The sequence below is a fragment of the Podarcis vaucheri genome (genome assembly GCF_965113315.1).
Source record: "Podarcis vaucheri genome assembly, chromosome: 8".
Lineage (NCBI taxonomy): Eukaryota > Metazoa > Chordata > Lepidosauria > Squamata > Lacertidae > Podarcis > Podarcis vaucheri.
In genome coordinates, this window is record NC_138766.1 from 93,595,745 (window position 1) to 93,622,514 (window position 26,770).

Here is a 26,770-nt window from a genome sequence, read left to right on the forward strand (position 1 = left end):
TCTTGGGCTACACCCCTTCTGTGATGTATGTGTGAGGTTTCTGGGGGTGGTCTCGGACTCCAGGGCGGGCAATTTAAAATGTCTATAAAAGGCCACGCACACCTTTGTTCTGTTGCAACAGTTCAATAAAGATCAGGCTTACAGGCTGCTTTGCTTCTCAATATTCTCTGGTTAGCCTCTGTTCTTTACTCCTGCCGATGGAGAACCTACAAAGGACTCTATAAGGGCTCTTGTGTCCCCCATAAGGGAAATAAGGGCAGATTTTGTTTACAACATTATTTAATCAATACAGGACATAGCATTTTACACTGATATACACTAGTGGTCAAAACTGAGGAAAGCTTTTGGGAAAAGTGTATTTCCGAGGTTTGATGGCTCATAACGCCACTACGTTCTTCATTAAATTATCTTTCCATTGATATGTACCGTATTTTTCGCTCTATAGGATGCACTTTTCCCCTCCAAAAATTAAGGGGAAATGTGTATGCATCCTATGGAGCGAATACAGGCTCCTTGGCTTCAGCGGTAGCAACGCAAAGCCTCCAGAGGGCAGAGGGAGCATTCCCTCTGCGCTCCGGAGCTTACGCGTTGCTTTCGCTGAAGCCTGGAGTGCGAGAGGGGTTGGTGCGCACCAACACCTCTCGCTCTCTAGGCTTCAGGGATAGCTGCCTGAAGCCTTTGGAGTGCAGCGGGAACTCGCGCTGCACTCCAGAGGCTTCGGGTTCCTTTTGCTGAAGCCGGGAGAGCAAGACTCTCCTGGCTTCAGCAGAGAGGGAGAGCTGCGCAGCGCCCCTTCAGCCAAGCGGGAGGAGAAATGGAAGGGCCTCCGTTTCTCCTGCCGCTTCGCTGAAGGGGCGCTGAGCAGAGAGGGGGAGAATTTTATTGTTCTCCCCCTCTAAAACAAGGTGCGTCCTATGGTCAGGTGCGTCCTATAAAGCGAAAAAGACAGTAATTTTATGGTAGTACTAAAAAAAAAAAAAGTGTTGTTACGAGCCATCAAACCTCAGAAATGCTTTCTCCAAAAGGTTGCCACAATTTTGTCCACTAGTGTACGCAGGGCTTTTCCTTCAGCCAGAACTCAGCTCCAGCAACTCTCAGGTGGGAGCCAGAGCCATTCTAAGAGAACGAGGGAAGTGTTCATGGTGAGTTCTGGCACCTCTTTTTCTAACAAAGGTAGCACTGGATATAAGGGACAATCCTGTATCATGCAGGGCAAGTGGCATTCCAGGTGGCGCTGTGGGTTAAACCATAAAGCCTAGGACTTGCCGATCAGAAGGTTGGCGGTTCGAATCCCCGCGACGGGGTGAGCTCCTGTTGCTCGGTCCCAGCTCCTGCCAACCTAGCAGTTTGAAAGCACGTCAAAGTGCAAGTAGATAAATAGGTACCGCTCCGGCGGGAAGGTAAACGGCATTTCCGCTGCTCTGGTTCGCCAGAAGTGGCATAGTCATGCTGGCCACATGACCCGGAAGCTGTACGCCGGCTTCCTTGGCCAATAAAGTGAGATGAGCGCCGCAACCTCAGAGTCAGCCACGACTGGACCTAATGGTCAGGGGTCCCTTTACTTTTACCTTATGATTGTAAGTTGTTTTCAATATTGTGTTTTAATGCTGTAACCTGGCCTGGGGCCTTAGGGTGAAGGGCAGGGGAACAAACAAACAAATCATGATTTGATGACAATGGCCTTGTTACGGAATGCTAATCTTATACCAAGGACTTGTCTGGACATGTTTGCCAAGGTTAAAGTAGTGTAACCCCTGTCTATCCCTCCCCTTTTGTGACATGTCAGTGATGTAGCAATGATGCTGTATGAACTGTATTCTGAGATATGGTGGGAAAGTTTTAAAAGTCTTTGTCACCCCATCCTCGGGGTTCAAAATTCCTCTTTGAACCTGTTGCGAAATAAACTTTGGTCTACAGCTATTTGCTCCGATTGGTGGCTGGACTCCTTCCTTTATTCCGCAGGGACCCGCGGGCTCTGCCTGATGAGCTGGGTGACTGAGCAGCCTCACACCTAGATTTTTCCATAACAGCCATGTACACAGACCCTTGCAGTTAGAAATGAGTTGTGTTTCTCCCAGTTTAGCCTCTAGGCTTGGGGTCCATCATAAATATCTGCCCAGAGGTTTCTTCTCCCCTAGCACCCTCCACTCTGCAGCTGCAAGCTCTTTCCCTGATCCAAACGTGCATTGCAAGGCAATGAATGAGAAACGCTTAAAACCCACAGATTTTTCTTTACCATTGACAAGACAGGAAACAGTAGATTCCACACATTGATTCCACACACAGATTCCACTACATTGGTCACCCATCATTCTACCGCAGCCTGCGTGACGGTTGCTGTGCCCAGGGTCAGGGCAGAGAGATCCCTTCGTCTGGATTCTGGACAGCACCTTATGGATTTGGGGGCAGAAAGATAGCATGGCTCCCAGATAAAACTCTTTGGAAAGAACATGATGTTGAGAAGGAGAAAAGGGAGGGTTTGGCTGGGCTTCTTCGCTGGACTCCAGGCACCAGATTTGCAGCAGCAAGGGGTAAGGACCAGAGTGCCACAGAGCACGTGTGGAGTCCTTGCCGCTGAATTATCTACAGCCCAACCTCAGACATATTGGAAGGGGGATAGGCAGGTCTTCCAATCAAAAGGCGCATCTTCCGGCTCGATTTGAGATGCAGCAGCACCTCTCTTTTGAAACCCAGCGGACGAGTTTTTGAAGGAAGGCGAGAAAGGGACGACACTTTCCTTCACCCCGAGGGCAAACAGTAGGCCCAGCTCCTCAAATGTGAGATAGAAATTGAGCCATAGAACGACTGAGGAATTCGGCAGCAAGAATATTATTGGCACAAAAATGGAAGCAAGAAGAATTACCGACGAAAGAAGAATGGCAAATGAAATTAATGGACTATGCAGAATTAGATAAATTAACAGGAAGGATTCGAAACCTGCGGGACCAGAGATTCTTAGAAGACTTGAATTATTTGAGTTACAGATAGGCAGCCGTGTTGGTCTGCCATAGTCAAAATAAAAAAATTCCTTCCAGTAGCACCTTAAAGACCAACTAAGTTAGTTCTTGGTATGAGCTTTCGTGTGCATGCACACTTCTTCAGATACCTGTATCTGAAGAAGTGTGCATGCACACGAAAGCTCATACCAAGAACTAACTTGGTTGGTCTTTAAGGTGCTACTGGAAGGAATTTTTTTATTTTGAATTATTTGAAAAGCAATTGTAATAAACAGATTACGCTAGTAGGACTGCAAGAAATTCTGTAAGGAGGATTATGTGAAATATTGCAAGGAAGACTATGAAGAGAATTATTAGTTAATGATAATTAAAAGTAATAGAGAAACTAAGAAATGCAGAACAAGTGATAAAGAACGGAAAATCTTCAGAGGTTGTTGACGGAAGTCTAAAATATTGTATAAGATGTTATGTTAAATGACTGTTGGAAATGATATATTTTAAAATTAATAAAAATGTGTGTGTGTGTGTGTGTGTATAAAAAAAACCGATTGCGGAACTGACTTGAGTACTATGGCACCTGTCAGGCTTCAGGGAATCGCCCCCCCCCCCCCCCGTGGCAGTAGATAAGCAGAACAAAGGAAAAGGAGTCTTCTTATTGGTTAGAAACTTTAATAATCATAGCGAGAGAACGAAGAACCCATCTCCTAGAAATGGTGGTGCTCCGAATTAAGAATCCCACCCCCTTAAATCCTTATTAATCCACATCACTGCTATGTCTTGTAATCTGAGCCTGTCCCCTCTGTGCTTTGTGTGCTTTCTGTTTTGCCGCTTTCTCAGCTCTTCTTGACCTTGGGGAAAGCGGAGGAATGCTTTCCAGAAACAGTGAATCTGTTAACCCTCTCTCTCCCAATGTTTCTTCTCCTAGCTGTTGCCCATCCAGTATTTCCCAGCTGCTGCCTTCTGAACTATGTCCCTCTACAAACCACTGTTCCAAATCTATACTGTCTTCCTGCTCTTGGGAAGATTCAGGGTCTGGAGCAGGGGGGTGGACTTCCCCCATTCCTCCTCAGTGCAGCCCTCCTCAACACAGTCCCTGACAACACCCCGTGCAAGGCCAACATTTGACACCCCAGCCCTCTCACTGCCTTCCCAAAGGTGGGTAAGGAGGCACCAGACTTTGGAAAGGAGGTGCAAGGACTCTGGCAGAGTCCCAGAGCCCTTCCAGCTCCTTCCCAAAGCTGGGAAAGCACTAACTAGGCTTTTGGAAGGAGGCGGAAGGAGCTTCATGCGTCCTTCCCAAAGCCCAGCGCCTCGGCTCAGCGCCCAGTGCGGGTGCCCCACAAGCATAGCCCTAAATCCATCCCTGCAGAATTATTACACCTGATTTTGCCAAGCTGGAGCTGCTCCAGCTGTTCCGGACTACAATGCCCATCAGGCCCAGCCAGCTTGTGTCCCGCCCAGAGGGCTGTCTTAATATAAGTCATGCTAGTCTTTCCAGGGTCCCAAGCAGAGAAGCATCTTCCTTTTGTGGCCTCGCCAGCTAAGATGCTTTTAACAGGACACGCCAGGGACGAACCCCTGGTCTCTCACCCCTGAACTAGCAGCTTTCTTCCCCTTGATTTACCCAGCTAGGACTAGCTTTTGGCTTCTGAATTTGTCCCTTATTACTCACACCAGCGGTCAGCACAGTTGGGCACTGGCCCCAGAGACTCAGAGGGGCCCCTTCACTGGCCCAACGACCATTCCCTTGCCCAGCTTTGGGGGGCATTGTGTTTCAAGTAAAGATTGTAGATGGGGACAAAGCCTAGCTGGAATTCCGCTATCGGCCCACCATCTAGACTCGGGTTGTGTAGACAGGTAAATAAACCATATATCGTAGAGACGCCACAGTCTCTGCTGTGCCCAATTTCCAAAGGAAGACCAGACCCTGGGTCAAGCACGCCTGCAACCCCTGGAATCGCGTACCGTTCAGAGATTGGGGTGGCGTGTCGAAATGCAATAAATAAGAGAAGAGGGAGAGGGGAGCTGTTGCATGGGCATCGTTCAAGGCCATGCTGTGGGCATGGGTGGCAAAGAAAGTCCCCAGTCTTTGATTTTGAGGATGATGACAGCCGGGCCTTTGTCCGCCCACTCTCTAGTCTCTGGCGAAGGACAGCCCGGACCTCGCCACGCCGGCAGGCAAATGAGAGGTGCCCGGCTGCGCTCAAAGTGCGATTCTGTCCTCAAAGATGGAAAGCAGCAGCAGGATGCCCCAGCCAGCCAAGAGTCCCACATTTTGCAGGGCAAAGAGGAGCCACGGGCGCTTATCTTTCACGTTCATCAGGGCCGGGAGCTGCAAACCAGAGCAGAGAGGGGAGATTAGCGAGCACCACAGATTGGGTCCCACAACCCCAGTCTCCTTGTGCCCCGATTTCAGTCTAATTCTTTAACCCACCCCTTTCCCTTCCCTTCCTTGTCCCACTCTTCCAGAAATTGCCCACAGATCTCATTCATGCCATCTATTGTTTGTGTACATCAGAGACAGTGTGGTGCAGTGGTTAGGGCATCATACTAGGACCCAGGAGACCAAGGTTCGAATCCACGCCTGGCCATCACGAAGCTTCCTGAGCCAGCCACTGCCTCTCAGCCTAACCTCCCACACAGGGCTGTTGTTGTGGGGATTAATTAAGATGGGAGGGAGAACCGTGTATGATACTGTGCACTCCTTGGAAGAGAAGGTGAGATATAAACCAGGCAGAGGGCCTTCTCGGTGGTGGCACCCGCCCTGTGGAAGGCCCTCCCACCAGATGTCAAGGAAATAAATAACTATCTGACTTTTAGAAGACATCTGAAGGCAGCCCTGTTTAGGGAAGTTTTTAATGTCTGATGTTTTATTGGGTTTTTAATGCCCTGCTGGAAGCTGCCCAGAGTGGCTGGGGACGCCCGGCCAGATGGGTGGGGTATAAGTAATAAATTGTTTGTTGTTGTTGTAACAAATAAATAATCAAGCGTAAGAAGAGGCAGACGGCAGGATCAGGCCAACAGGGCCTATTGAGTCTAGCATCCTGTCCTCCTTGCTGGTGACTATGGGATGCCTAGAAGCGAGGCCTGTGCAACACTCGCTGCACCTGCGACTCCCAGCTACTGGTATATTCGGAGACATCTTGCCTGAGCAAACTAAATAGTTTAGCCATGCCTTTTTCTTTGGTCCAGAATCTACCTATATTAATAATAATATACCCCACCCTCCCCAGCCAAGACCGGGCTCAGGCGGCTAACCCCAGGTATAAAAACAATTGATTAAAATACAACTTAAAAACAAGATTGAAGTACAACATTAAAATGCAGCCTCATTTCAGTAGAAACTCAAATAAAAAACTTTTTTGGGGTGATACAGCTTCATTGTATAGTCATGAGTTCTAGCACCCACTTTCCCTACACCGTTCAGGAGTGCCGACTCACCCTCAGGATTGTGGGTGCCCGTCGCCACAACGCGGATATGTGACGGCACACGCGCTACATGCGGGCGCGTGTGTGTAACGGCGCATGTCCGCGTTGCGGCGGTCGATGGCAGCAGCTCCTCTTCTTCCTCCTCTCCACAGCCAGTGGAGGGGCTTGGACTCGGAGGCAGAGAGAGCCTCCCCCAGCCCCGGAAAAGGGAGCCTTGTTGGCTGGCTGTGGAAGGTGGAGCTGGACTGCTTCTCTCTCAGAGGCATCACTGCTGCTGGCTGACTTGAGTTGGCTCATATGACACCATCTCTCATTTCCCCACTTACACGTGTTTTCCCTAAGCTAGTAAAGGTAAAGGGACCCCTGACCATTAGGTCCAGTTGTGACCGACTCTGGGGTTGCGGTGCTCATCTCGCTTTATTGGCTGAGGGAGCAGGCATACAGCTTCCAGGTCATGTGGCCAGCATGACTAAGCCACTTCTGGCAAACCAGAGCAGCGCACGGAAACGCCGTCTACCTTCCCGCCAGAGCGGTACCTATTTACAGTCATACCTCGGGTTGAAGTCGCTTCAGGTTAAGCCTTTTCGGGTTGCGCTCCACAGTGACCCGGAAGTAATGGAGCGTGTTACTTCTGGGTTTCGACGCTCACGCACCTGCAGACGCTCAAAATGACGTCACGCGCATGTGCAGAAGTGGTGAATTGCGACCTGCGCATGCGCAGACATGGGTTGCGTTCACTTCAGGATGCGAACGGGGCTCCAGAACAGATCCCGTTCGCATCCAGAGGTACCACTGTATCTACTTGCACTTTGATGTGCTTTTGAATTGCTAGGTTGGCAGGAGCAGGGACTGAGCAACGGGAGCTCACCCCGTCGCGGGGATTCGAACCGCCAACCTTCCGATCGGCAAGCCCAAGAGGCTCTGTGGTATAATAAAAATAATAAGTTGGGAGAATGGTAAGAAAAGGAGAACAACTGCCAGGGGTAGAACTCTCACTGCTTACCATATCGCACAGGGCCACGTAGAGGAAGAGGCCAGTGGCCACGGTGAAAATCCAGGCCTCGAACTCTTCTCCCGTGGACACAGAAAGCGCGATGTAGAGGCCCACGAAGGCTGTGAGGGCGCTGAGGAAGTTGAGCAGCAAAGCCCACTTGATGCTCAGCCCAGCGTGGAGCAGGGCGGCAAAGTCCCCTGCAAAGGCGGGAGGAAGATGGTCAGCCATTCATTAGCTGAGATTCCAGGAGGCTGGACTAGATGGTGTCGGGGTTCCCCTCTACGTCTATAACTCCATGATTCTACTAGGAGCGGCGGCATTCGGCCAGGTATCACGCAGCCCGAAGGAGACACCCCGTCCCTATCATTTGGGGGTGGAGGGGAAGCACCTGCCTTCAGATCCCTGCTTGGAAGCCGCCCAGGATCTACCTGCTAGGAAACACTGCCTTCTCAGGAGCTTGCCAAGAAAAAAAGCACACCAGGAACTCTGGCCAATATAAGTTTCAGTAGTGGGAGCGGTCCCTACTAGCAAACCAATAGTCAATTGTAACAAACAATTGGATTACAAACTCATATAGAGATTATAAACTCAAACACACATTAGAAACTCAAGCTCATAAGGATATGTATAACACAATAATTTATAATTTATGACTGTTTTATAATTTATGCTAATTTAGAATTTAAAGGTACTTTCGTGTAATGTTTGATACTTCCAGCTGATGAAGGTGAATACATCGAAACAGGGCCCTGTCCTGGTTTCTGATCCATAACTGACTTCTGACTTCTCCTCAATGATTGAAACTAAGACCTTCACGTCGAATCTGACTAAGGGCTAAACATGAACTTATCTCTACTCATAAACTCTCACCTATAATTCTGTAACGAATTATTGTGTTATACATATCCTTATGAGCTTGAGTTTCTAATCTCCATTTGAGTTTGTAATCCTTGTCAGAATACATACTTTTGAATGGATTAGTTTTTGTTACAATTGACTATTGATTTGCGAGTAGGGACCACTCCCACTACTGAAATTTCTATTGGCCTGAGTTCTTGGTGTGCTTTTTTCTTGGTCTATTTAATAACAAGAACTCCTACTTATTTATCAGGAGCTTGCAGCAGCCCACTCTGAGCGCTTACCCCGTCGAACGGAAAAGAAAAATTGCTGCGTTGTTTTGCCACCATGCGGCATATCCCAGCTCAGCCTACCCATCCTGGCACCCCTCACATGCTGCGGCTCCCATGATCCACAGGCCGGCATAGCCAAAGGCACTAAGGGTGACGGGAGTTATTGTTGTTTAGTCGTGTCCGCCTCTTCGTGACCCCCTGGACCAGAGCACGCCAGGCCCTCCTGTCTTCCACTGCCTCCCGCAGTTTGGTCAAACTCATGCTGGTCGCTTCGAGAACACTGTCCCACCATCTCGTCCTCTGTCGTCCCCTTCTCCTTGTGCCCTCCATCTTCCCCAACATCAGGGTCTTTTCCAGGGAGTCTTCTCTTCTCATGAGGTGGCCAAGGTACTGGAGCCTCAGCTTCAGGATCTGTCCTTCCAGTGAGCACTCACGGCTGATTTCCTTCAGAATGGAGAGGTTGGATCTTCTTGCAGTCCATGGGACTCTCAAGAGTCTCCTCCAGCACCAGAATTCAAAAGCATCCAGCCTTCTTGATGGTCCAGCTCTCACTTCCATACATCACTACTGGGAAAACCACAGCTTGAACTATATGGACCTTTGTCGGCAAGGTGATGTCTCTGCTTTTTAAGATGCTGTATAGGTTTGCCATCGCCTTTCTCCCAAGGAGCAGGCATCTTTTAATTTTGTGACTGCTGTCACCATCACCATTTCGTCACCATTTCGTGACTGCTATAACCATGGGAGTTATAGTACAACATATATGGGGGGCGCCTGGATGGGAAAGACTGTGCACCCTAAACTCACAATAGCCAACCAGATACCCCAACATAGCTGTCAACGTTTCCCTTTTTTAAAAGGGAAATTCCCTTATTCCGAATAGGATTCCTCGCAAGAAAAGGGAAAAGTTGACAGCTATGTGACCCAACGGGAAACCAGCAAGCAGGATTCGAACACAAGAGCCCTCTGCCTTCCTGCGGTTTCCAGCAACTGGGATTCAGAAGGATCCCTGCCCCCAACTGCGGGCGTAGACCACAGCCGTCATGCCTAGTAGCCACTGATACCCCTCTGCTCCACGAATTTGCCTAATCCTCTTTTAAATTCATCCAAGTTGGCGGCCATCCCTGCCTCCTGTGGCGGGGAGTTCCACAGTTTAATGATGTGCTGTGTGAAGAAGGGCTTCCTTTTCGTCTGCCCGCCGGCTTCCTCCAGTGCACAAAATTAAATAAACCCCAACCCTGCCTTCAGTGCCATGCAATGCCCAGCCCCTCCTCCCTCCGCACCGAGCTCGTGGGGCAGTTCGTGGCACAAGACGGCCAGCGAGGTGGCCAGACCCGTCTTCCAAGAAGAGGAGAAGGCGGCGCCAACGGCCAGTCCGTCGGCGAAGTTGTGGATGGCGTCTCCAATGGTGATCATGTACGGCAGCATCCTCAGCTCTGCGGAAGGAGCAAATGGGAGACATCAGAACCTCATAATAATAATAATAATAAGAAGAAGAAGAAGAAGAAGAATGATAATAATGATAATAATGATAATAATTTGTACTGGGCCTCCCCAGTATTTTTATACAAATAATTTATACAAATAATTTATTATTTGTACAGTGGTACCTCGGGTTTAGTACTTAATTTGTTCCGGAGGTCCGTACTTAATCTGAAACGGTTCTGAACCTGAAGCACCACTTTGGCTAAGGGGGCCTCCTGCTGCTGCCGTGCCGCCGGAGCACAATTTCTGTTCTCATCCTGAAGCAAAGTTCTTAACCTGAAGCACAATTTCTGGCTTAGTGGAGTGTGTAACCTGAAGCGTATGTAACCTGAAGCGTATGTAACCCAAGGTACCACTGTATTCATGTTTTTATACTGTATTTTATGCTGCTTTTACAATTAAGTGTTTTAAATTTGTTCTTAGCCGCCCTGAGCCCGGTTTTTGAACCGGGAAGGGCAGGGTATAAATAAATAAAAAAGATTATTATTAATTTTTTATTCTTATAATTCCCTTCTGGAGCCGTCCAAGTCGGTGGCCCTCACTACCTCCTGCGGGTTCCATAGCTCAGCTACGCAGAAATAAAGGCTTCCTTTCATGTGTCCTCACCCCCTGCAGGACGCACAAAGAGCAGTGTGTGCGAAACACAAGCCCTGAAACCCTTTGCATTTTTCCTTCCCAGCTGGCAGCCTTCAGGCCCTGCGCCCTGCTGGAGGCGACATGTGCCAGAGGCAGCCTCTGGAAAGCAGGCAGAGAGCAATTCTACTTGAGCTGTCAATGACCCTTCCCAAGCCGCCCTCCCTTCATGCTGGGGGATTCAGCCCGTAACACAATGCGCCGTTTGTTCTGAAAACGAGAAGGAACTGTGGCAGGAGTGGCCCAGTGGCCTAATGGATAAGGCATCAGCCTCCGGAGCTGGGGATTGTGGGTTCAAGTCCCACCTGGGTCGGACAGCTAGCTTCTTTTGTTTTAAGAGAATTCTTTTTTCCCCCTCCGAAAGGAGGGAATTTGCAGACAGGAAACCTCGGATATGGGAAATTAGGAGGAGGGTTAAATCAAGGTGGGAAGTTGGGCAGGTTTGGAGGGCCAATTCAGACAACGTCTTGGCTCGATGTTGAACCAAAGGTGTGTCCAGGAAACGGGGTCCCAGGTTTGCACATACGATTTGGGCCCCATCAGAAATCTATGTTTTGTTTTTAACACTCAATTGGGAGCCGCCCACAGTGGCTGGGGAAACTCAGCCAGATGAGCGGGGTATAAATAATAAATAAATTATTATTATTATTATATCTAGGACAGCCTTCCTCAGCCTGGTACCCTGCAGATGTTTTGGACCAAAACTACTGTCAGCTGGTGATGCCATCCAAATGTAATAATAATAATAATATATCTAGGACAGCCTTCCTCAGCCTGGTACCCCCAGATGTTTTGGACGGCATCACCAGCTGACAGGAGTTGTAGTCCAAAACATCTAGAAGGCACCAGGTTGGGGGGGACTGATTTAGGACGCAACAGAGATTTGCTTGCATTGCAGAGTGGTGGCGAGTCCAGCCCTTGAGACCAGCTTCACGCAGGATACAAACCCCAAGAGATCTCACTGATGGAAAACTCATATAAACCCTACAGACTCTTGGAGTGGGGCATCGTTTTAGGGTTTGCGTTGGGGGTCAAGATTCCACTTTGCGGATGTTCGTTTTGATGCTCTTGGTATCAATTCCCTGCGCCTTGATTTTTAGATCTTCTTATGACATGCGGGGATTGTTTGATTTTGTCGTGCCGACTCTGACACATCGCTTAGGACTGCTTTGGTTACAGTTTTGTACTTGCGCAACTATTTCTGTGTCTGTAAGCTGTCTTGAGAGTGGTTTTAACTATGGAAAGGCAACATACAAGTGAACGATTGTGAAAATAACAGGAAGATTTAAAGGAACTATTAGAAATGACTATCAAAAGCAAAAGAGATATGAGATGATCAGAGCCTCATCCGAACTTGAAGCATGGGAAGTCCCAACAACAAAAATTTATAAATCGGCAGAATATTTGTACTATTTGATATGTATATGTATAATTTGGAATATTTAATGTGATTTGATTGGATTGTTAAAATGGAAAACTTAATAAAAAAGACTTTAAAAACAACAAGTGAACAATTGTGATCATGGTTTTGCTCTGAGCTGGTCTTTTGTTTCATTATTACCACCGATTCCTGTTTTTATAATTATATTTCTGGTTGTTATAACCTGTCCTGGTGCATGGAAATGTTAGAAATGAAAATCGTTCAATCAAAGCAGCTTCTTGAGGTTATGTTGTGAACCTTCCTGAGATTTACGGGTATAGGGCGGTATACAAATTTAATAAATAATAAGAAGAATAAGAATAAATGCTGGACATGTCAAGGAGAATCCCATCTGGTTGCTGGACAGGACTTTGCTGGTGCTCACCTCGACTGAGGGTCTCTTTCTTCCGCATCTGGCTGAAATCTGCCTCCTCAGCAGTCACCTATTAAGAAAGAACAGGCGGGTAGAAAAAGAGAATGTGAGACAGGCACAGCCTGCGTCCCACTTTGGGGCCACGCAAAAAGGCCCTGCTTTTCCAAGGCGCAGTCCCTGCCTTCTGTTCATTTTCTGAGCCCTCCATTTTATTAGTACAGTGGTACCTCTGGTTGCAAACGGGATCTGGTCCAGAGCCCCGTTCGCAACCTGAGCAGAACGCAACCCGCGTCTGCGCATGTGCGGGTCACGATTCGCTGCTTCTGCGCATGCGGTCATTTTGAGTGTCTGTGCATGCGCGAGCGGTGAAACCCGGCAGTAACCCTTTCCAGTACTTCCGGGTCGCCGCGGAGCGCAGCCTGAAAACGCTCAACCCGAAGCAAACATAACACGAGGTATGACTGTAGTAGCATTAATTAAATTTAAAGAGTCACCTACATACGAAAGCGCTGGACAATTCATAGAATCAGAGAATTGTAAAGCTGGAAGGGACCCCAAGGGCCATTGAGTCCAGCCCCCTGCAATGCAGGAATCTCAGCTAAATATTCTCTGATAAGATGGCCATCCAGCCTCTGCTTAAACACCTGCAATGAATCACAGAATTGTAGAATTGGATCCCAATGGTCATCTAGTCCAACCCCTTGCAGTGCAGGAACCAAAGCCTGATCTAGACAATTTTGCTCCCCCTCGGAACTCAGCAAGGAGTTTGGGGATGAAGCTCAGAACTGATTGGCGCCCCCTGCTGTTGGGCTCCCTGCCGCCTGCCCTACCAATGGCTGCCAGTCACCAGGCAAGAGGCATTTCTGCACAGTCAGGTTTCAACATAATAAGCAGGTGCTTCCCTCAAAACAGAAGAGGCTTGTGGTGTAATGGTTAGAGTGTTGGACTATAGACCTGGGAGACCAGGGTTCAAAGCCCCACTCAGCCAGTCATAGAATCCTAGAGTTGGAAGAGACCACAAGGGCCATCGAGTCCAACCCCCTGCCAAGCAGGAAACACCATCAGAGCACTCCTGACATATGGTTGTCAAGCCTCTGCTTAAAGACCTCCAAAGTAGGAGACTCCACCACACTCCTTGGCAGCAAATTCCACTGTCCAACAGCTCTTACTGTCAGGAAGTTCTTCCTAATGTTTAGGTGGAATCTTCTTTCTTGTAGTTTGGATCCATTGCTCCGTGTCCACTTCTCTGGAGCAGCAGAAAACAACCTTTCTCCCTCCTCTATGTGACATCCTTTTATATATTTGAACATGGCTCTCATATCACCCCTTAACCTCCTCTTCTCCAGGCTAAACATGCCCAGCTCCCTTAGCCATTCCTCATAAGGCATCGTTTCCAGGCCTTGGACCATTTTGGTTGCCCTCCTCTGGACACGTTCCAGTTTGTCAGTGTCCTCCTTGAACTGTGGTGCCCAGAACTGGACACAGTACTCCAGGTGAGGTCTGACCAGAGCTGAATACAGTGGCACTATTACTTCCCTTGATCTAGATGCTATACTCCTATTGATGCAGCCCAGAATTGCATTGGCTTTTTTAGCTGTCCCTCATCCCAACCTACCTCACAGAGTTGTTGTGAGGGGGAAAATGGGGAGGGGAGAAACCATGTACAACATTTTGAGCTCCTTGGGTGGAATCTGAATGTGAGAAATTCTGCATCAGACGCGGCTGGACTAAATGAGCCTTGGGGTCCCTTCCAATTCTGTGATAATAAATTTACATTAAATTAAAAGATGAGTAACACAGTTCCACGTCCTCGCCTCCCCAAATAAATCATAACATTTTCAAAAGGTTGGTGTAGTTTCCCCCCAGGTTGTTTTATTTTAAAAGCATACATTAAAGAAGCAAACCTTGGGGGAAAGACTTCTCTCCTGTTTTGGAAACAGAACAACAGAGCGATCGTACTCTCAAGCTCATTTTAGAGGACAAAATCACTACCCATTTTTGCTTTAGACTTTGGGTCACTGCTGCTTGTTTTTTCCAATCAATCTTTATCACGGTCCAGAGACCCAACAAATCGTCACAAAGCAATGCACAATTCAGACAGCCTACCTCCAGGTTAAACAAGCATTTTGTTCAGACTTAAAGATAGGGATTATTGGTTCAGGGAAGTTTTTAATGTATGATATTTTAGTGTTTTTTGGTTTCTATTGAAGCCGCCCAGAGTGGCTGGGGAAACCCAGCCAGATGGGCGGGGTACAAATAATAAATTATTATTACTATTATTATTATTCTTGCAACCATCAATAAAAACTTTGCCACTGCTAATGTTGTAGTGTTTGTCTGTTCTTCCAATAGGAACCTGACATAGTGAGCCTCTGATTTTCCAGGAAAAGGTAATATCAGTTCTGCCCTGGCTTGCTCGCATTTTGCACAGTGCAGCAAAATATGTTTTATAGAATCGATGTCTTGAGCATCAGTGTTTTTTATACTTCATTTCAATTTCAAATCTTCGAGGGGGTGTGTGTTTGCATGCCCCACTGACTCAGACTGCTGATTTCTCCCACTTTAAAAAATAAAAAAAAAATTAATGTGGAAATTAAGCAGCAGGAGCAAAACCCAACAGGGAGGCACCGCGGAGCAGTGGAATAGGCTCCTGCTTTGCATGCAGAACGTCCCTGGTTCAATCCCTGACCTCTCCAGTTAAGAAGGATCTCAGGTGGCGGGCGATAGGGAAAATACCCTTCCCTGCCAGAAAACCTGGGAGAGCAGCTGCCAGTCCGAGAAGACAATAATGGGCTCGATGCACCAATAGTCTGGAGCAGTGCAAGGCATTTTTCAGATAGCCACATATTTCTTCCCGCACATCTTTATTCCACCTTCCACCATTAGGTGGGGCTGGTAAATCATGCTTGGGTTCTGTATAAAGGCATGGCACAGAATTGGGCGAAAGAGGAAGGCAGAAATTTATTTTTTGCTTTTTGCCGGAGATCACTCACAGCTCCTGGAATGCCGAGCTACAGGTGGAAGCAGCTCTCTGCCCATCTCTGGGTATCTCAGTGTTCACTGTCTCATCAAGACTTAACATGAGTCAACAGTGTGATGCAGCAGCAAAAAAGGAAAAGGGTGGTGTGGTAGGAATTTTCAGGTCTTAGATATATGTTAAATGTTCATAAGTGTACCAACCAAGCACGTACATAGATCAGCACAGGAAGACCGACCTGGAAAAAATTTTGATTCCCAAACTGTCCCAAACTGACCGAATGTTTTCTCTGAAAAGTCAAAGGAAAACGGAAAAGCCTCCCCATTGTCTTTTCCTTCACAAATCCTGTCTTATACCCTTTCCGTCTGTGTTTGAATAGGGTGAGCCTGTGACCTGACTCAGGAACTAAGTATTTATCATTACAAGGGACTGGCCAGGCTTCCCAGGGTATCCAATCAAGTAAGCATTAACAGGTAACTTGCCAGACAGGAGATAAACAACACACTCAGATTTCTGTTGTAGACTGCCCTTCCGTGATGTAGGTATGATGTATCTGCGGGTGGTGGTCTTAAGCTACACCCCTTTTTGGGGATGAAAACGTCAAATCTTCACCAAGGTCAGCTATCCAGACTGGTCCTACGTGGGCCAGAAAAAAGCCAGGGAAGTCCCCAAATAGGAGTTCCATCACAGAAGGGGAAAGATAAAAGGAAAGCGGGGGAGGGGATCAAGTTGATTCCAAGCCAAAGGCCAGGCGGAACAACTCTGTCTTACAGGCTCTGCGGAAAGAAATCAGATCCCACAGAGCCCTGGTCTCATGAGACAGAGCGTTCCATCAGACCGGGGCCAGTGTTGAAAAGGCCCTGGCTCTGGTTGAGGCTAATCTGACTTCCTTAGGGCCCGGGACCTCGAGGGTGTTGCCATTTAGGGACCTCTAGAGGCTAGGACTCCAACCAGCGGCTTCAAGTTGCAGGACAGGAGATGCCAACTTCATCAGGAAGAACATTCGGATGGGAAGAGCTGTTTGACAGGGGAACAGACTCTTTTGGAAGTTGGGCTCTCCTTCCTTGGAGGTTTCTAAGCAGAGGTTTGGTGACCATTGGTCAGGGATGCTTTAGCTGAGATTAATGTTTCGCAGGGGGTTGAACTAGATGACCCTCAGGGTCCCTTCTAACTCCTAAGTTTCTAAGTATCCATGAGGACTTGTCTCCTGGGTTAAAGGAACAGCCTTCATCTATTCAGCAGTGCAGTGTTGGGCAAGCAGGCACCTTCTATATGTTTTGTGTAGCAGGTACCCCCCCCACCCCAATCATTCTGTTTGCACAAACTTCACACACACTCACACTCACACACTACATACGCCATATTTCTGTTATAAATTCATAGAAAATCAACCATACATCGGATTTGCACTGTTCCATTTTTTTTACTCCATGTGACAAGGACTATCAAAGGGGGGTGGTGGCTTGGTTTCTGGTCAGCCATAATCCCTTCACCATCCCAGCACATCCACAGGAGCCCTGCCCAGTTGCTATGTCAACCCTGATAATCCCAGACAGAAGACAATCAAAATCACAAAGAACAGTGGATTCACCACAGACTGAAACAAAGGACAATGATCAGATCTTCCCTTTGGGGGCAGGAAACTGCAAACTCCCCATTGTCACCTGGAAAGTACTCATGGGGAGGGGGAAAGGAGGAACCAGCTGGGTGACAGGACACTCAGGTTACCACCACTACTCCTCCCTCAACCCCTCCTTTCTGTAACATATGCATGATGTCAACCCCTCCTTTCTGTAAGGTATGCATGATGTCAACCCCTCCTTTCTGAAATGTATGCATGATGTTTCTGGGGGTGGGCTTGAGCTAGAGGAGGGGAATTTCAAAAGTTTTTATAAGGTCTTGCAGCCCATTGTTCTGGGTCTTTCCTCTCTCTTGCAAGTGAAGGGAATACCCTGTTGCAACAGTTCAATAAAGGCCAAGCCTACAGGCTGCTGTTTTGCTCCAAGTTATCCTGGTTGGTGTCTTTACTTTTTGTCCAAGGGAGCCCTCAGATTTTTCCGTTAACATTTGCACTACCTCTCCCATCAGCCCCTGCCCAAACATCTGGAGGGCATCAACTTGGCCAAAGCTGCTATGCCGACTCTTACTTTTGCTTGGAATATACTCGGAGTCAAGTGGGGATTTCATGCTCTTTATTCAGCTCAGAACAGTGAGGGATGGAAGTTCCCCCAAAATGTCTGCTTTATATACATTATTTACACAATGGGCCCCATGTGATTGGCTAATTCTGGGATTCTTATGTAGGCCAATCAGGTTGCGGATTCACTTCCACCTGGAGTTGGATTGGGTGGCTCCTGGGGACCAACCAGACTGCTGCGTACTTGATCCTATTGTTCTAGGGCCAATCAGACTGCTGCATTCTGGATCCTATTGTTCTTGGACCAACCAGACTGCTGCATTCTGGATCCTATGGTTCTAGGACCAATCAGACTGCTGCATTCTGGATCCTGTTGTTCTAGGACCAATCAGACTGCTGCATTCTGGATCCTATTGTTCTAGGACCAATCAGACTGCTGCATTCTGGATCCTGTTGTTCTAGGACCAATCAGACTGCTGCATTCTGGATCCTATGGTTCTAGGACCAATCAGACTGCTGCATTCTGAATCCTATTCAACTCAGTACATAACAGCTGCCATGCCGACTCTTATTTTGCTTGGGGTTCTTTTCCAGAACCTTGAGTAATCTTTGCTTAGCCTCTGACTCAACCTAGAAATGCATAAAACAACCCAGAGAGACTGAGGACATCTCAGCAGCCAGGATGCCAGTCCTAGGTGGAGGCAGGCAGGGCAGGCCACTCACCAGGTCAGCGTGAGAAGCACCTTTCTCCTGCTTCCTCCTCTTCATCTCGTCTTGGTAGAGCTGCAGGGACATGCCGTGGTCGCACTGGTGCCCTGTGCTGTGCTCCTGGAGGCGGGAGATACAAGGGAACATGGCATCTGGTTGGACCCATGCAGTTGCTAGGCAACCCAGCAGGAGTTCAATCCCTGCTAATTTATAATTTGGCAGAATATTCGATTATTTGATATGTAACGCGGGTGGCGCTATGGGTTAAACCACAGAGCCTAGAACTTGCCGATCAGAAGGTCGGCGGTTCGAATCCCTGCAACAGGGTGAGCTCCCGTTGCTCAGTCCCTGCTCCTGCCCACCTAGCAGTTCGAAAGCATGTCAAAGTGCAAGTAGATAAATAGGTACCGCGCCAGCGGGAAGGGAAACGGCGTTTCTGTGCGCTGCTCTGGTTCGCCAGAAGTGGCTTAGTCATGCTGGCCACATGACCCGGAAGCTGTATGCCGGCTCCCTCGGCCAATAAAGCGAGATGAGCGCTGCAACCACAGAGTCAGCCACGACTGGACCTAATGGTCAGGGGTCCCTTTACCCTTTACCTATATGTATAATTTGGAATATTTAATGTGATTTGATTGGATTGTTAAAACGGAAAACTTAATAAAAATGATTTATTTAAAAAAAGGAGTTCAATCCCTGCTCATCAGCCAATGAGCAGGAGGTCAAATCTTGCTTTCTGCAGGGATCAAGCAGGCACCCCAGTTCCCCACAGGATTGAACCCCGCTCATCAGCTGACATCACCTGCCCATCAGAGTGATGTCAGCTGACGGAGAGGTGAGCATTTATTTTTTTTAAAGGACTCGCTGGCCACATTGGGTCAATACTGCAGCGGCGGACCCTGGGCTCTCAAATTTCAGCGGCACCCTGTGCGACGCTAAAATCCCCCCCCAACCTCTTGCACTCTGTTCTACAGGAATGTTCTGGGCCCCCCTGTAGCAAGGGGCACAGTGTAGCTGCACTGGTTGCGCTACCCAAAAAATGCCTCTACAGATGGGCCTGCAAGCCAGAGGCTCCCCACTTCAAGTTACGGAGAAAGGATGTGTTACAAGTTCCTTTCCGCCCTGGATTCAGGTGTCAGCAAACATTTTCAGCAGGGGGCTGGTCCACTGTCTCTCAGACCTTGTGGAGGGCCGGACTATATTTTGAAAAAAGAAATGAATGAATTCCTATGCCCCACAAATAACCCAGAGGTGCACTTTAAATAAAAGCACACATTCTGCTCATGTAAAAACACCAGGCAGGCACCACAAATAACCCAGAGATGCATTTTAAATAAAAGGGCACATTCTACTCATATAAAAACATACTGGTTCCCGAACCGTCCGGGGGCCGGATTGAGAAGACGAATGGGCCGCATCCAGCCCCTGGGCCTTGGTTTGCCTACCCATGATTAAGGGCACTGTGGGCGGTGCCAAGCAGAAGGAGTGCCAAACTGAGAAGATCCATAATTGAGACAATCCACTTGTGGGCGCCAGATTTTGGCCTCGCCCAGGGTGCCATATTCCCCATGATTGCCAAAGCGTGCCCCTGCCCCTTTCCCTTCCTCCTCCCCACCGCTGCCAACAATTAGCAGCCGATAAACAACCAACGCACCTCGTCGTCGTCCGAGTGCCCCAGGAGGATGAAGAACTTTTCGAGGAGGAAGAAGAGGTAGAGCCCCCCCAGCACGGCCAGTAGCTTCCACAGGACGTTGTGGCCCTCGGCTCCATGGGGGTTGTGGGAGTGGCCCTCGCCATGGGAGTGAGAATGGAGACCCAGGAACTGCGGGCAGGAGAGAGGAGGCACAGCTTGATTTGGGGCACAGGGAAGAAGTTTCTGAAGACCACACATCCCTGCCTTCGAAACATGCCAGACTCCCATCCACACCAGCACCCACTGTGGCCATGTGATGCTGTCAGGAGAGCTGCCATGCTGGCTGATGGGAGTTCTAGTACAGCACCGGGTGGAGGGCACCAGATTGGGAACGGTTGAATTGCGAAAGGAGGGAATTTTTTTGTCACATGTGGTGGACTTGTAGTAAGGTAAAAGCTCACTGGCAAATGATATATAGTGAGTCAAAGAAAATGTTTGAAAGTACATTTGTGGAAAAACCAGAGGCATTTCTGTTAGGTATAGTAGGGAATGAGATCCCAAAGAGAGATATAAAACTGTTTATGTATGTGACAACAGCAGCAAGAACTCTTTTAGCCCCAAAATGGAACTGACGGGAAATTCCATCGCTAGAAGAGTGGCAGACAAAGATTATGGGCTATGCAGAATCGGCGAGGCTGGCCGGGAAAATCGGAAACCATCGCGATCAAACTTTCCGAAAAGACTGGAGTAAATTTGTACAATATCTGAAGGACAATTGCAAACAATTAACAACACTAGCAGGGTTGGCGTAAGTAAACTTGCAATGTTAAGGATTTGTACCTTTTTATATTCGTTTAAAAGATTGTGATTAACGGAAGGAGTGAAACGTAAATGGGATAATGTACAAATGCTATGATGTAGGAATGCATATATCCAGAGTGTGGGGGTCAGGTGGGATTGCTATGAGGAATTATGAAATGTGAAGCAAGCCATTGTGTCCGCGATGAAAGCATGGCGTTGACTGGGTTTGATTCATTGACAATAATTTCTGATCACATCTCACAAGCCTTTCCACCTCTGGCATTTGCGTTCTCTACACCAGTGTTTCCCAACCGGTGTTCCGCGGCACACTACTGTGCCGTGAGACATTGGCTGGTGTGCCGTGGGAGGGAGGCGGGCGAGTCGGGCGGTCAGAGGCTGCGGCGGCGAGGATCCGCGTCGAGCCGGGGGCGGCTCCGCGGTGGTGGTGCCGAGCGGCGGGGCAGCGCGTGCAAAAGGGAGGAGCGCGAGACAGCGGAGGAGGAGGAGGCTGGCATGTCCGGGCAGCAGCAGCAACAACAGCAGCAGCAACTCCCGGCGACGGCTCCTCAAGCCCCGCCGCCGCCCCCTCCTCCGCCCGCTATCGCTGCCACCACCACAACAGCCGCCGCCGCCTCAGTTGCCGCCGTCCCTCAGTCCCTCGCTCTGCTGCCTCCTCCCACCCCCAAAGCTTGGAGGTTCCCCGGCAAGGGGGAGGGAAAAAACTTTCACTTTCGTGCGTCCCTCCCGGCGTGACGCTGTGTGCTGACGTCACGGGGCTGTAATGGTGGTGTGCCGCGAGATTTTTTTCCTTAAACAGGTGTGCCGTTGCCCAAAAAAGGTTGGGAAACACTGCTCTACACCTGGCAGGCCCGTATAAGCATTCTAAATACACAGACCAGTTGCCGGTTGCTTCATCAGACATCCTGGGTCATAAAGATGATAGTTAGCTTTGATGTAGTTTAATTTTTAGGTAGGTCTTAAGGGCCAGGAAGAGAGTTCACAAGGAGATGGTAAATACTCTTTCCTTGCCATCCTTCCTTCCTTTCCTGCCTGTTCATGACCTGAATGCATTCCTCTAGTCCTGTCTTATTTACTCTCCGATATGCATGCATGCTCAAAGTAGTCTTTGTAGTTAACAGGATTTCTTCTGATCTGACTTTGTCTCACATGGATTTTTTTTTAAATGCTCAGAGGAAATCTGGTTGGTTCTTACGAACACTGTGTAAAAAGTTCTTTTGTGAATAAAATGACCTGGGCCGAGGGGTGCAGGAATTATTATTGGCACCCCTCACAGAGTCTTGCTGGTCAAGCCTTGTGTGTATTTTATTAATCAGAGTCCAATCCTTCCTTGCTTTGGGAACGCTACACTATGAGGCAATAATGAATTATGGAAACCATGAGACGGGAGGGAGGGAAGTCGAAGCTTGATTGATTAAATATGTAATGAGTATAAGAAGGATTTGTTTAAAGGTGATAAAATCGAAACTTAATAATTTTTTTTTTTAAGGGAAAGGTTGGATCGTGTGCAGCCACGTACACCTGCAAATGGATGCTCTTGCCAGCACACCTTGAGGCACACCTGCCCAGAGAGTGCGGCCTCAGCACAAGCCAGAAACAGCCCCACCCGCCGTGTGAACTGACCGTGGGGATGAGGTGGAGCATGGCATCCCCAGTGAGGGATCCCACCGCCAGGCTGACGAAGAGCTGGATCACGTACTGGTAGGCGCTGATGCAGGTGGTGCAGAGGAGGACGACGATGCCAAAGAGGGCACACAGGCAGATCAGCAGGGTCGCCAGCGAGCCGTAGATGTATTCTGGAAGAGGGGCAATGAGGGGTTGCGGGGAAAGAGTTAAACGTATGTTTCAGAAGATGACATCGTACATTTCCGGGCACAATTCAAAGTGTTGGTGTTCTGTACTGAGTTGAATAGGATCCAAAATGCAGCAGTCTGATTGGTCCTAGAACAATAGGATTCAGAATGCAGAAGTCTGATTGGTCCTAGAACAATAGGATTCAGAATGCAGCAGTCTGATTGGTCCTAGAACAATAGGATTCAGAATGCAGCAGTCTGATTGGCCCTAGAACAATAGGATCCAAAATGCAGCAGTCTGATTGGTCCCAGAACAATAGGATTCAGAATGCAGCAGTCTGATTGGCCCTAGAACAATAGGATCCAGAAAGCAGCAGTCTGATTGGTCCACAGGAGCCACCCAATCCAGCTCCAGGTGGAAGTGAATCCGCAACCTGATTGGCTACAGGTGAGCCCCAGAATTAGCCAATCACGTGGGGCCCATTGTGTAAATAATGAATATAAAGCAGACATTCTGGGGGAACTTCTATTCCTCCTCACCAATATGAGCTGAATGAAGAGCATGAAATTCACTCTCGACTCTGAGTATATTTCACTGGCGACGAAGGTGGGATTCTTGGCAGGCCTGGCAGTGTTTGACCCAGGCCTCTATCTCTCTATCAATCCCCAGCCACCACACATAACTCCTGGAGAGGGCCTTCATTCTTACTACCCCTGGGTGTGTCTCATGTAGTGCTGACCTTGAAAGCCCTAAACGGCCTCGGCCCAGTAGACCTGAAGGAGCATCTCCACCCCCATCGTTCTGCCTGGACACAGAGGTCCAGCTCTGAGGGCCTTCTGGCGGTTCTCTCATTGCGAGAAGTGAGGTTACCGGGAACCAGGCAGAGGGCCTTCTTGGTGGTGGTGCCCGCCCTGTGGAACGCCCTCCCATCAGATGTCAAGGAAATAAACAACTATCTGACTTTTAGAAGACATCTGAAGGCAGCCCTGTCTAGGGAAGCTTTTAATATTTGATGAATTATTGTATTTTAATATTTTGCTGGAAGCCGCCCAGAGTGGCTGGGGAAACCCAGCCAGATGGGTGGGGTATAAATAATAAATTATTATTATTATATTAATATTATCATCGTCTTAAACTATATGCCTAACATATGGGGCATGACTATTGGTCAGCATAAATGGATTCTCTGGGCCCTTACATCTGCAAGAAGATCGATATTAATATATTGGAAGGATAAAGATATTGCCCCCTTGGATGGATGAATGGATAGATGGCAGGACATCTCTTGCAACTCATGAAGACATCGCTGTCAGAGGAAGATTATGCTATTATCAAAACCATTGTGAACCAACGTATACTTGAGGGAAACAATAAGCTTATCTGCTTAAACACCTACTGAGCCCGGCCTTGGCTGGGGAGGGCGGGGTATCAATAAAAATTATTATTATTATTATTATTATTATTATTATTATTATTATTATTATTACTACTACTACTACTACTACTACATAGTTATATAACTTTTTATTGTTATTTTGTTATTGTTGTTTTCCTCTGCCTTTTAAAATGTTTTTTATATATCCTTTTTCTTTTCCCCTTTTATTTCATATTGACTATAACTCACTGTAATACTCTCAATCAAATTAAAATCTTAAGAAAAGAATGACACAGGGGGAAAGAAGTCTGTCGAAGCACCGCTGGGCAGAGAGGCATGGAGGCCATTGGGAAGGTTTAGCTTAGGATGAGAGGAAAGTCAGAAGTGACGTGACAGAAGTTTATAAAATTATGTGTGGCACGGAGAAAGCGGATGAAGTTTTTCTCCCTCCTAACTCTAGAATTTGTGAACATCCAATGCTGAAAGTTGGAAGATGCAGGACAGATAAATTCATGCCGCGCAGTTTTAAACTGTGGAACTCCCTGCCACTGCGGAACTCCCCCTTCTCAGTTTGAAATATGGCACCATATTTGTATAAATTAACTATCCCAAAATACAGACGTGCCTTCACACTGGCCAGATTGGATGTGATGCCCTCTGCCGTACTTGAGGGCAGATCCCAAAAGATTCCAACTGAGAAATGACTCTGTCCCTGTGGAGATGGTAATCTGGAAACAGTGGCTCACGCTCTCCTGTCCTGCCCCCTTTATAAAAATCTGAGGAATGAGATCATCACCCCACTCTTACTTACCATCCCAGGCCGCCCATCTGCAGCCACATTGTTCTTTCTTTTATCAGGTCAAAATGATCAGACAACAGCAAAGGATGCTAGGTTTATCGAGGGTGCAATGAGTTTAAGGGCCACTATCTGAACGATAGTCTTGGTCCCCTTTTTACCCATTGCTGTCTTTTTATTTGTATATATTGCTTGTTTTATGTTGCCATGGCCGTTGGCTAATGCAATTACAGTTTACCTTTATACTCATGGTGGCAGAGCCCAGTCATCCTGGCTAGTAGCCATCAAAAACTCACTCCTCCTCCATGAATTTGTGGCTATCCAAGTTGTGGCCGTTCCTGCCCCTTGTGGGAGGGAGTTCCACAGTCTTAACTATGCCTTGTGTTAAGAAGTGCTTTCTTTTATTCATCCCAAAGTCCGCAAGCAAGACCAGGACTCTTCCCGCTTGCAATTCCCAGCTGCCGGAAGAAGAGCAGAGCCATTGTGGAAGTGGAATATCTTTTAGCCCCTTCCATGGCATGGCTCTCTCGACAGCTGTCAGCTGTAGTGATCAGGTAGGATTGCTATGAGGAAATATAAAAAATATGGAGCAAGCCATTTGTGTCAGCAATGAAAGCATTGTGTTGACTGGGTTTGAGACATTTTGATATGATTTCTGATCAATCCAAGCCTCTGCGTCTCTGTCCTATTTCTCTATGCCTGACAGGCACGTATCAGCATTCTAAACACAGGCCAGTTGCTTCATCAGGCATCCTGGGCCATAAAAAGGGTGTTGGGCATGTTTAGCCTGGAGAAGAGGAGGTTAAGGGGTGATATGATAGCCATGTTCAAATATATAAAAGGATGTCACATAGAGGAGGGAGAAAGGTTGTTTTCTGCTGCTCCAGAGAAGCGGACACGGAGCAATGGATCCAAACTACAAGAAAGAAGATTCCACCTAAACATTAGGAAGAACTTCCTGACAGTATGAGCTGTTCGACAGTGGAATTTGCTGCCAAGGAGTGTGGTGGAGTCTCCTACTTTGGAGGTCTTTAAGCAGAGGCTTGACAACCATATGTCAGGAGTGCTCTGATGGTGTTTCCTGCTTGGCAGGGGGTTGGACTTGATGGCCCTTGGGGTCTCTTCCAACTCTACGATTCTATGATTCTATGAAAAATGATAGTTAGCTTTGATGTAACTTTCCTTGGTTTTGTTAAGCTTTAGATAGATTTTAAGAGCCAGGAAGAGAGTTCACAAGGAGATGGTAAATACTCTTTCCTTGCCATCCTTCCATCCTCTCTTGTTTATTGCTGTTTATGACCTCCGCAGTTTCCTAAAAGCATTGCTTCCTCTTTTATTTACTCTAGATTGGGTATGCATGCTCAGAGTAGTCTTTGTAGTTAAAAGAATTTCTTCTGATCTGACTTTGTCCCCACGTGGGGTTTTTGAAATGCTCAGAGGAAGCCTGATTGGTTCTTACGAACACTGTGTAAAAAGTTCTTTTGTGAATAAAATGACCTGGGCCGAGGGGTGAAGAGTAATAATAATAATAATAATTTATTATTTATACCCCGCCCATCTGGCTGGGCCTCCCCAGCCACTCTGGGCGGCTTCCATAAAAGCCAAAAATACAATAAAATATCACACGTTAAAAACTTCCCTGAACAGGGCTGCCTTAAGATGTCTCCTGAATGTCAGGTAGTTGTTTATCGCCTTGACATCTGCTGGAAGGGTGTTCCACAGGGCGGGCGCCACTACCGAGAAGGCCCTCTGCCTGGTTCCCTGTAGCTTTGCTTCTCGCAATGAGGGAACCGCCAGAAGGCCCTCGGCGCTGGACCTCAGCGTCCGGGCAGAATGATGGGGGTGGAGACGCTCCTTCAGGTATACTGGACCGAGGCCGTTTAGGGCTTTAAAGGTCAACACCAGCACTTTGAATTGTGCTCGGAAACGTACTGGGAGCCAATGCAGGTCTTTCAAGACCGGTGTTATATGGTCTCGGCGGCCGCTCCCAGTCATCAGTCTAGCTGCCGCATTCTGGATTAGTTGTAGTTTCCGAGTCACCTTCAGAGGTAGCCCCACGTAGAGTGCATTGCAGTAGTCCAAGCGGGAGATAACCAGAGCATGCACCACTCTG

The 26,770-nt window shown here is 47.9% G+C and overlaps 1 protein-coding gene across 2 annotated transcripts in view; it reads right to left on the reverse strand.

Annotated features, from left to right (window-relative positions):
• Window positions 1–3,606: 3,606 nt before the first annotated feature.
• SLC39A4 (solute carrier family 39 member 4) overlaps window positions 3,607–26,770 on the reverse strand; it is a 70,265-nt gene continuing 47,101 nt past the window's right edge. For both annotated transcript variants that reach the window (XM_082235617.1, XM_082235616.1), the window contains 7 exons: window positions 22,316–22,488; window positions 19,895–20,062; window positions 18,259–18,363; window positions 12,434–12,491; window positions 9,794–9,946; window positions 7,390–7,577; window positions 3,607–5,289 (listed from right to left, as the gene is read on the reverse strand). In XM_082235617.1, coding sequence (XP_082091743.1) covers window positions 5,161–5,289; window positions 7,390–7,577; window positions 9,794–9,946; window positions 12,434–12,491; window positions 18,259–18,363; window positions 19,895–20,062; window positions 22,316–22,488 — 974 coding nt within the window. In that variant the 3' untranslated portion in view covers window positions 3,607–5,160. The remainder of the gene's footprint in view (window positions 5,290–7,389; window positions 7,578–9,793; window positions 9,947–12,433; window positions 12,492–18,258; window positions 18,364–19,894; window positions 20,063–22,315; window positions 22,489–26,770) is intronic.